A 10,451-nucleotide genomic window follows, 5' to 3' on the forward strand; every position below is an offset into this window, starting at 1 on the left:
TGGCACTGCCAGTGGCAGGGAGTCGCGCGCCCCGAGGCCGCCCTGGGCCCGGAGGAGCAAAGCTAGCCTGGGGGCGGGCGGGAAGTGGCAGCTATGGGGACCGAGGGGGCCCGCACTGCCCGCAGCGCTGTCCATCGCCCCGCCGGCACCTGTGTTCGGAGGCCGAGCGCCGGCCCCGCCGAGCCCCTGCCCCTGGCCGGCTGAAGGTCAGGCCGCCCTTGCACGCCCGCGCGCTGAGCCCGCCGACCCTCCCTGCGGTCCCTCTCAGTGGCTGCGGCCGAGGACTTTCTTCTAATTGAAGTGACTCGCAGAGAGGAGCGCCAGGCCCCAGTGCGCGGGACTGGGCGGCCGCGGCGTCGCGGGCAGCCTGGTTTGCTCCGCTCTGAGGGCCAGAGCCCACACTTCTCTGGGAGTAGCTGGCCAAGTGTGCTGTGGCCCCGGGACAGCGCTGGGGCTGTCCCCATGTGTAGGTGCTATAACCCATGGAGCAGGCCTCCCCTCTCTTCTGCCCCCCTGAGTCTGAGCTGGCAAAGTCTGAGTGGGCAGCCACACTGGGTGTGTGCATGTCCTATGAGTGTCACAAGTTTGGGTGAAGCAGGTTTTCCAGTCAGGCTAGGGGGATGGAGTTAGCGGTGCCTGGCCCGGAAGAACAAGGTGGTCACCTTGGACCCTCACAGCCCGGCTCCTTGGAAGCCCCAGATCCAGGTCCAGCCTCCTTCCCCTTCTGGAACAAGGCTCTGCATGGGGTTTGGGCTAGAAACTTTTGGGTGGGACGGGCTCCTGGGGTGAGGCTGAGGGGCGGCCCAGGGAGTGCTCTGCCCGTTCCCCTGCACCAGGACAAGCGAGGGAGCGAAGGCTGGGGCTGGACTGCAGTAGTAGACAGACGAGCATGTGGGGGAGGGTTGGTCCCCAGAATGCTGGCGCCGGCATGAGCTCGACCCCGGCCTCTGAGCTGACACATCTGGGGCTGCCTTCTTCCCTGAGCTGGTCCTTAAACACCCTACTCACAGCCTCCTGGGGAAGTGGCCTGCGGAACCTAGGCCAGGCCCTCCCTGCAGGTTCCATGATGAGTAGCTGCACCCTCTGCAGGGTTGGGGGGATGGGTGCTGTGAGTGAGGGTAGTGAGGGGCGGACTCCTGCAGCGAGTGCTTGCAGAGAGTTGGAGGGGTCTCCTGTGAGCCTGGATGGATGGATCCTTGGGAGCCCAGTCCTGGTGAGAGGGCTACAGGCAGCATCTAGGGGGCTTCTGTGAGCTCAGCCACATGCGTCCAACGTCTAGATCAGCTGACCCACTCATGGTGATTTACGACTTTTTACGAGCTGTCCTGACGATGGTGCAGGGTGGATCCTGACCCCCTGACAGGAGGAGTTGCTGTTTATGACTGCCCACTCACACTGGCAAGCCCAAAGTGTGTGTCTAGGCAATTAAACGGGTGGCTCTGGTGTTCTGCCCTTTATTAGTCAGTAGCTATAAAGGTGGACCCTGAACTTCTCACACTGTCGGCGGGCTGCGTGGCAGACACAGGCACACCTGGGCCACCAACCTACAAAGTGCAGAAAGGCAGCCCCTATCAGCACAGCCTTTTAGTCTCACCTGGCTCCCACGCTCTTGCTCTCACGTCAGTGAGGAGACAGTGACACCAGCGAGGGAGGTGTCTTCTGCTGGCCCCTAGGACCCCTTGCGAGTGAGACCTGTTTGCCCCAGTGAGAGTACCTGCTGGCCTCCAACAGCTCCTCTTTTCCCTCAAGCTGTAACCACCTGGGCAGTGATCTTGGAAAACACATTCATTCAGTGGGATGAATCCGAGAGCAAGTCATTCTTCGTCCACCTCCCGGGGCACATGGCCCACCACCTGGGTAGGCCTGCCAGGGGCTCAGGTAGAGCGTGTGGCCAGGTCCCCTGCATTCTGCGCAGCAAGCCCCCAGCAGCAGGGCTGACCTGAACTGCTGAGGCCGGGCTCTGCCTCTGTGTCATAGCAGTCTTGCGTCAATGGATGTTTTCTCAGGACTGCTGCAGTGGTAAAAGGTTGGGGGCGCTCAGTGTACTAGTAAGAATTGGCACACACCCTGAGCTCTGACCCCATCCAGGGCCCTGCAGGTGGAGGTTTGTTGGGGGGTGTCCGTGCGAGGATCCCCGTGTGGAGGGCCTGGCTGGTTTCTTGTTTTGATATGAAAGAAGAGGCTAAGTCAGGCTATCGGTCAGTAGTAGGCCCCAGGATGGCCCCTCCCTGTGGGTTCACTAGCCACAGGGCAGAAGACGGGGGCTCTTCTTGCATTTGGTCTCCCTTCATCCCTGTGAGTCAGAAGTGACCCCGTGGCAGTGCGCTGGTGTCTGGGGGTTTCACCTTCACACCAGTCTGCTCTCTAGGCAGCCAAAACGGTGCCTGATGGTGAAACAGAGCCTGAGGGGCCAGCGAGTGGCCCCTGACTCAACCTATCCCCACGAGGTGTGGGTGGAGGGTGGGCTTCCCTGTGCCCCACTGTGAGCCCAGGATGAAAGGGAAGCCCTCAGAGTGGTCCAGAGCTTCGGGTGCAATCTCTTTACTGACTGTGGCCCTGGTGTGTGTGTGTGTGTGTGTGTGTGTGTGTGTGTGTGTGTGTGTGTGTGTGTGTGTGTGTGTGTGTGTGTGAAAGAGAGAGTTAGTTGAGGGTTGGTGTCCAGGATCAGGGCAAGTGTCCATCTGCCCCTTGGTGCTAGAGACAGAAGGAGGGACACAAGGAAAGTGTGCTGTGGCTGCGTAAGAGCAGGACTGATTATAGTTGCAGGTGGCAACCACTCACCATTTAGTCTAATTTCCACACAGCACAGTAATCATGTCCATCCACACGTGTGTCAGATGAGCTTGTGTGAGTTTCTTTGACTGTAATTTGGAAGTCTGCCCTGTGTGTGCAGCCCTGGTAGCTGTCTGAACCAGGGCTGGCCCAGCACCATCCAGGACACTGGGGTGGGGTGAGGGGACAGGCAGGGAGCAAGGCCAGGGGGCCTTGCCCCTCCACACCTTCCTCTGATGTGGTTTGCAGCAAGACTGCAGCCCCTGCTTGCAGCAGGCGGTGGGGCCATCACGGAGGCCAGAGCACGCAGGAGTGAACCGCAGTCAATGTGAACCATGTGTGTGCTGGCCGCTGCAGAGGGGTTTCTGGTAACGCACTCTGCAGGCAGCACTCTGAACGCGGCCTTGTTGAGTCCACCGAAAAATCTGAGGAATGCGGGGAAACCTGTCTGTCGTCTGATCAGAAGCAAATTCGTGAAATCAGACGCTGAGTCTGGGTTGAACTGGTCACTGGTCAGGGCCCAAGGACACTTGGCGGCCATGATGTAACCATTAGCCACAGGTGACTTTTACAGCCCCATTCTGGGGAGAAACTTAAACGGTTCGACTACTTTCATTTTCTCCCAAGCGAAGTGGTCTTTGCCGAGGGCTCAGCTCACCAGTCTGCCCACCGCAGCCCTCCTGCGTTGCTTGGGGCAGAACCCACGGTCAGCCAGGCCAGCTGCTTCCACAGGCTTCCCAGTCCTCCTTTGCCACATGCTCTCACGTACCTGGGGAGGTTGAGGGGGGAGGGCTTGGGGGGGCTTCCTCCTGTAGAAGTCACGGCCCACTTTTCTAAAGGCACCTTGTATCAAGTTTGTTGCTTTAAAATACTGCCAGCCACGATGCCGGGGCCTCTGGTCTGGGAGTGCACGCTCTGTGCTCGAATGGTGGCCTGGAGGGAGATGCAGGCGCCTGTGTCTACGCATTGAGAGGCTGCCAGAGGACTGGCAGTGGTTACTGCTTAGGACTGGTGCGCACACTCCCGAGTCTGGGGCTGTGTGGGGTCTCCTGGCTTTTCCTTCTGAGGTATCTACTGGTTCTCACTTCCACATACCTGCCACCTCCGATGGTCAAGATGCGGGGCATCCAGAGGGCTCAGTGTCTCTCCCGGGGCCCCAAAGACACAGCTATTCGATGTCGGAGGGTGGCCGTAGGGGTCATGCAGAGGCGACTGTATGGGCAAGCCCCTAGAGCTGCACACTGTGGCCTGGGCAGGGTGAGGGCAGTGGCACTGGCTGGCTGACTGACTCTGGCTCTCTCCTCTGGCAGTGGGCTGACGCATGAGGCGCACCGGAAGGAGGTGGAGCAGGTTTACCTGCGCTGCTCGGAGGGCGCCGTGGAATGGATGTACCCAACAGGGGCACTCATCGTCAACCTCCGCCCCAACACCTTTACCCCCTCCAAGCACCTGACTGTGTGCATCAAGCCAGCTGCCGGTGCCTCAGGGGCCAACATCTACCTGGAGAAGACGGGTGCCCTGCGGCTGCTGGTGCAGGACAGCGAGCAGGGCCCCCACAGGGTGTGCTGCTTCGGCCTTGACCAGGGAGCCCTCTTTGTGGAGGCCACGCCCCAGCAGGACATCAGCCGCCGGACCACCGGCTTCCAGTACGAGCTGCTGCACCGGCGCTCCAGCTCAGACCTGTTCCCGCTCTCCGGTGAGTGGAGCAGGCGTGAGGGCCACGCTGGGGCACGAATGGCAGGTACCAGGGCATGGGGAGAGAGCACACAGGGATGTTGGGGACACGCAGGATCATCAGAGGGGCACTCAGGGTGTGTGTGGGGGGTGGGGCTGCGCCTGGGCATCAGGGCACTCTGGGATGTCAGAGGCGCGTGAGGTGTTTGTCATCGGGCCTGTGTCAGGGGCCCATGCTGGGATTCAGCAGGTATTGCTTGGGGGACGAGTGAACTAGCCCCCTAGTGAGTCTGGGTGTCATGGGCCCCTTTCCTGGTGGGACACGAGGCTCCTCCTCCCCCAGCACAGCTCCGGAAAGAACCTTCCTGGTTGGGCCTGGTGGGCCTGCTCGGTAGCCAGGAAGCTGAGGGGCATGGAGGCTCCAGATGTGAATACAGGCTGAGGGCCAGGGCCACTGTGCACCCCGGCTTGTGGCTCTGTTACTGCTTGCTGTGCAGGGAGGCGACACCCTCAGACCCTGAGGTGAGCACTGCTGCTGACTCAGGGTCTGCAGGTTGGTGGGCAAGCTAGGTGTCAAGCCAGCCTCGCCCTCCCCAGGGAGTGCACATCAGTGAGGTCAGGTCATGGGCACTTTGTACCCAAGACACTTGTGACTTTAGGATGGAGGGGCTGCGCATGTCCCTGGGGGTGGGGTTGGCCCCGTGGTTGCAGGGGGACAGAGCTGGGAGGCCCTGCCTGTGTTGGAGAAAGGGCATGAGTCAGAGTGGCTGCTCGGAGAGTGCTGGAGGGTATTGAGGAGGGGCCCCCATGGCAGTGGGTGGGTGGGTGGGGACAATGGGAGGAGGAGCCTGTTGGTCCAGGTGCGCAGCTGGGGACCAGGCAGAATATCCACTTCCCAGGTGAGTTCAAGTGGTCTCAGACTCTGCGTGACTGAGGGTCCAAGGGTCTGTATAAGAAGTGCTCCTCGTTGCAGATGTGCTGGGGGAGGAGTTCTGACCTCATGGAGCCTCAAGGTGACCCCATAGCACCCCTGCCCCTGCCCCCTGCCCTGCTGCATGTTTGCAGCGCCATATCAGGGGTTCACAGCTTTGCCCCTGCCTGGTTCGGGCTCTGAGAATTGGAAATTGGGCTGCTGGAAGTGTGGACGAGCATGCATGGGGGTCTGTGGGAGCCCTGCCTGTTCAGCTTGCAGTCTGCCATTGATGCTGCTGCTCCTCCTCCCCACCGGGGTCCTCAGCCCAGCTCCCTGGCAGCAGCATGGACTGCCTGCCTGGAGCTCCGGTCACCAGGCCCTGCCTGCCCCTTTGGGATCAGCCTTTGTCCTTCATTGCCAGGACCAGCACGGGGCTCCAGGGCTGGTCTGAAAATGGTTGATGGCTAATTTCCTCTCTCCTCGTTCTAAGTCTGAGTCACAGTCCCTTCTCTTTGGGCATCCTAGGAGCCAGTCTCTCGCATTCCTGGCTCAGCCTGGTCTGTCTGCCACCCTTGGCCCTCGAAGCTGCAGTCTGCCTGCCCAAGTCATCTGTCACCCATGTGGCAGTGTCCCGGGACCGGGGGCAGGATCTGAGACTTTTTTGGTTGTCTGACTTCAGGGAGGGCCCTGCTGCACCGAGGGCTGGAGCTTGGGTTGGTGCTCAACACCCCGTGGAACCGTGGGCTCGCGGAAAGAGTGATCTGGCCCTGAACCCGGTGCTGAGGCTGCCCAGGCTGGGGTGGGAAAGACCCCTAAAACTCTCTGCCATCAAGTTGATTCTGACTCACAGCGAGCGACCCTGTAGACCAGGGAAGAACTGCCCCTGTGGGTTTCTGAGGCTCTATAGCTTTACCGGAGCAGAAAGCCTCATCTTTCTCCCAAGGAGCAGGTGGTGAGTTTGAACTACTGACCTTGTGGGCAACAGCCTAACAGGTAACCGGCTCCACCACCAGGACTCCTTTTCAGGGTGTGGTAATCTCCGTGTTTCATCAGCCAGGCGTAGACATAGTAGGGCTTGGGGCACCGCCTCCCTCCCGCACGGGCGCCCATGTTTTACTGCTGTGACTTCCTGGCTCAGCTCAAGTTTCTGAACCTCCTGTCTCTCCCAGATGAAGTGCGTCTGTTAGGAGCCAAGTGAAATTGCTGGGTTCAGGAGCTGGAGCACTGAGGGCTGCTGTGCACGCAGAGTGTGTGGTGGGTCAGATGCTAAATGAAATGAACAGAGCGGCCTTCATCTTCAATTACGGGGGCAGGCAGGGAGCTGGGCCCGGCCCTGGAGGAGGCCCTGAGACAGAACAGGGCTCACTGTCCAACTCAGCAAAAGAGCAAGACCCACCCAGCCTGGAAACCCCTGGGCCCCAGTGCGGCTTCCGGGCCCCGGTCCTACGCCCCCCACCCCCACCCCGACACTGGCTAGGAGCTCCCTCCTCTGATCAACCTGTGTGACACTCAGCACTAGCCCCCTGTCCCTGTGGCTGGAGTGTCACTGCACTTGGGACATGTGATTTTTACGATTCCAGTTTGTAAGGTCTTGCGGTGTGGCAGGATGTCCCTGCTATGGCTGCTCACTGGACAAAACGGGTCCCTGCTCTGAGGTGTCTGCCCTGAGACTCGGGTGACAGGAGCCCAAGGCCTGAGCGCTCCACCCCTCGTGGACCTAGGAAGGCCCAGGGTCGAGGGCTAGCTGTTTAAGTGGTCCGGGCGCCCTCCCCTCGTATCCCAGCCCTGGTGGAGCAAACCCAAGCGTCCCAGAACCTGCCTCCGCGGAGTTGGACTGGGGGCCCTGGGGGCTGATATGCCCTCTCAGGCACTTGCCTTTCAACAGGGACTGGGCCTTAAGCCGTTAATGCCGAAGGAATGGGCGCGTAATCGTGGAATGTCAGCACGGCCATCTGGCAGCCAGCCTCTCCTCGGCCCCGGCCAGCACTGCCTGAGAGCTGGTCACCTCCATCTGAGGGTGTCTCTGGGGTCTGGGTTTGAGCCTGGTTAACCCAAGGCTTCAGTGAGGGCGGAGCTGAAGAGACAGGGGATACAGCAGGCAGGGGTGATCTGGGCCCTTCTGCCTGGCCTGTCTCCAGCCCATTGGCAGTGGCCGATGATCCACATCATGGCACAGGCACAGCTGTCGGTGAGCACCTCAAGCCGCACCCTCACCTACACTTTAAACCTGGCAGTTCCCAACACTAGCAATTAACCTGGGTAGGAAGTGCCCACCCAGGACGTGGGAGATGCTGAGCGCAGCAGGTCAGGGCGTGAGGGTGGGGTGAGGATGGAGGTTAGGGTGCAGCAGGTCGGGGTGTTGTGGGAGACAGTGGCACAGCAGGCCAGGGCGTTGTAGGACTTGGGGAAGTTGGGAAGGAGTTTAGGGTGCAACAGGTTGGGGCGTTGTGGGAGGTTAGGGAGGAGATTGGGGCACAGCAGGTCGGGGTGTTGCAGGACATGGAGGAGGTTGGGACACAGGTTGGGGTATTGTGGGACCTAGGGGGATATTGGGGGTATTGTGGAAGGTCGGAGTGTTATAGCATGTGGGGTAGGTCAGGGAGGAGGTTGTGACAGGTCGGGGTATTGTGGGATGTAGGGGATGTTAGGGTATTGTGGGAGGTCGGGCACTGTGGGTTGGGGTATTATGGGAGGTCGGGGCACTCTAGGACACAGGGGAGGTCGGGAAGGAGGCTGGGAGGAGGAGGTGTGTGGGGGCAGTGGCTGGGGCTAAGAGGTGGGGTGGGGGGTGTTCTTGGTTCTGAGGGATAGACATGGAATCCTATCCCCAGCCTGTGCTCATCTTTCCTCTAGGCCTGTAGCAGGTGGCCTGGCTCCCGAGGCTCTGGGTTTGGCGTCCGGCCAGGAGAGCAGAGTGGGGAGGCCCTGACTGGACAAGCTGGAGGGCCAGGTGGGCCTTGGGCAGTGAGAGCAGAGGTGTGGGTTTGGGGCTACCTGAGGGGGGCCCTTGTAGCCCCGTGGTGTGTTGGATCTCTGGCACTGGGAGTCAGGGGCCCATGAGTGACAGGGCCATAAGTGAAGAGCACCCTGTCCCTGGAAGCACAAGGGCAGACAGGGGTATTCTCTCTGGCCAAAGTGGTCTCATATTCCACCCCCATCAATGCCCCGGGCCCGCACATGGCACCGGTACCAGGCAGGTGGTGGCCTTGGTGCTCAGATACCCTTACACCGACTGGCCCGCTGCCCCCTGCCCCACCCCCACCCGGGCCCTGTCCGAGGACCCATGCATCTGTCAGTCAGCAGCCACCCCCGAGCCCTACCACCTTCACTTTGGAGCCTGCCTATACCCCCACCCCCCACCCCTCAGGCCCTGCTGCCACCTCCGAGTCTTCCCATCACAAAAGTATGTCCAAGGCTCCCCCGCCCTGTGCTCTTTGCCCCCACCACTCCCCGCACCACAGCCTCCTGTGTCCTGTTTGTTTCCCACACTTCCCAGCGTAAGACACCCGTCCTCCCTCCGGGGAGGAGAAGCGGCTATGCATGCCGTTCCGCAGCCGCAGCATGGCCACCAGGCCCGATAGATTGGTGATTGTTCCCAGACGGGACCTCCAAGCTGCAGCCCAGCCATTGGCCCTTGTGAGTGGTGCCTATGCAGTCTGCTGCCTGGTTGTGTGCCCCACACCTCCAAGGCCCTCGTGGGTGGCCCCAGGCCTTGGTGGTGCTGGTGGCCAGGGTGGTTCCAGTCATAGCAGGGGCCGAAGTGGGCACCCCGTCCATGTATCACTGAGGTTCAGACTGGGACCCTGGGTCATGAAGAGTCCAGAGGCACCTGGGGTTCACCACTAACCCCAGGTACAGGTGGCCGGGCTGCCCTGGGGGTCCCTGCAGAACCAAAGATGCTCCTGGAAGCTGGGGGCGCTGGGCCCTGGACCTCAAGCTCCTTCCTCGGCTGGGCTGCGGCCTCCATAGGCTTGGATGCTGACCGGAGAGTGCTGTCAACACCTCCCAAAGAATCCCCAGTGAAGAGTCCCAGGTGGGCAAGTGCCCGAGGGCAGGGCAAGGCCTCAGAAGGGTCCCCACTGACTGCTCTAAAAGGGGTCTCCCGGGCTGGACAGTCACTCCGGAAGAAAGGGCTGCAGGTGGGCCACCGCCCCAGGACCCCAGGCCACTGGGAAACCAGGTACCGGCACCCAGTGGTCCCCCGCAGGCCTGCCTAGGCAATTCCTGGGGTCTGGTTACATTTGTCTAGGCTAGGGCTTGGGGTGAAAGGAGGATCCCAGCCTTAGCTTAGAAGGACTTGGTTTAAAAGGAATCAAACCGGTTGTTCTTGTTCTCTGGCTTTTCCTGCTGGTGATAACCTGCTGGGTGAGGAGGGGCTGCTGGGGTAGGTGAGTCAGCAGGGGGTGGGGTGCGGACCTGCAGGTGTGCCTCCAAGGTCATGGAAACTGCTGAGTCCCTCAACCTGCCCTCTGCTCTGTGGGCACTCCTGCCTCTGGGCTGGGCAGGGCTGGAAGGGTGGGCAGGTTAGCATAGACCTAGGGTCGGCGGCTGGAGGTTTGGGACACAATTAGTACATCCAGGGTCCAGTGGAAACTTCCTGACAGACCATCTTGGGGCCTCAAATGTGGGTGCAGCCCCAAATGTCATGATTTCAGGCTTCTACTAAGTTCACAGAATCAGGACAGACCCAGAGTGGTTAGTGTATTGTGTGGTTAGTATAGTGGCACATATAGTGGTATGTAGAATGGCTAGTACAGTATAGCATCGTGTAGTTGGTACAGTGGTATATATAGTAGTACATATAGTAGTTAATACAGTATAGTATTGTGTGGTTTGTGCAGTGACATATATATATATTGGTACATATAGTGGTTAGTACAGTACAGTATTGTGTAGTTTGTATAGTGTTATGCATAGTGCTTACTACAGTATAGTATAGTTAGTATGGTGTTATATACACAGTGGTGCATATAATGGTTAATATAATATAGGATCATATAGTAGTACGGAGGTGTATGTAGTGGTACATAGTGGTTAGTGCAGGATAATATCATGTAGTTGATATGGTGTTATATATGGTAGTTCGTACAGT

At 59.8% G+C, this 10,451-nt stretch overlaps 1 protein-coding gene across 1 annotated transcript in view; it reads left to right on the forward strand.

The window, feature by feature from the left end:
- Positions 1 to 4,083: 4,083 nt before the first annotated feature.
- Positions 4,084 to 10,451, forward strand: part of METRNL (meteorin like, glial cell differentiation regulator) — a 10,686-nt gene continuing 4,318 nt past the window's right edge. The window contains exon 1 of the mRNA XM_004709202.2: positions 4,084 to 4,468. Coding sequence (XP_004709259.1) covers positions 4,159 to 4,468 — 310 coding nt within the window. The 5' untranslated portion in view covers positions 4,084 to 4,158. The remainder of the gene's footprint in view (positions 4,469 to 10,451) is intronic.

Source organism: Echinops telfairi, unplaced genomic scaffold (assembly GCF_000313985.2).
Source record: "Echinops telfairi isolate 266 unplaced genomic scaffold, ASM31398v2 ScPeMD7_7458;HRSCAF=8496, whole genome shotgun sequence".
Classification (NCBI taxonomy): domain Eukaryota; kingdom Metazoa; phylum Chordata; class Mammalia; order Afrosoricida; family Tenrecidae; genus Echinops; species Echinops telfairi.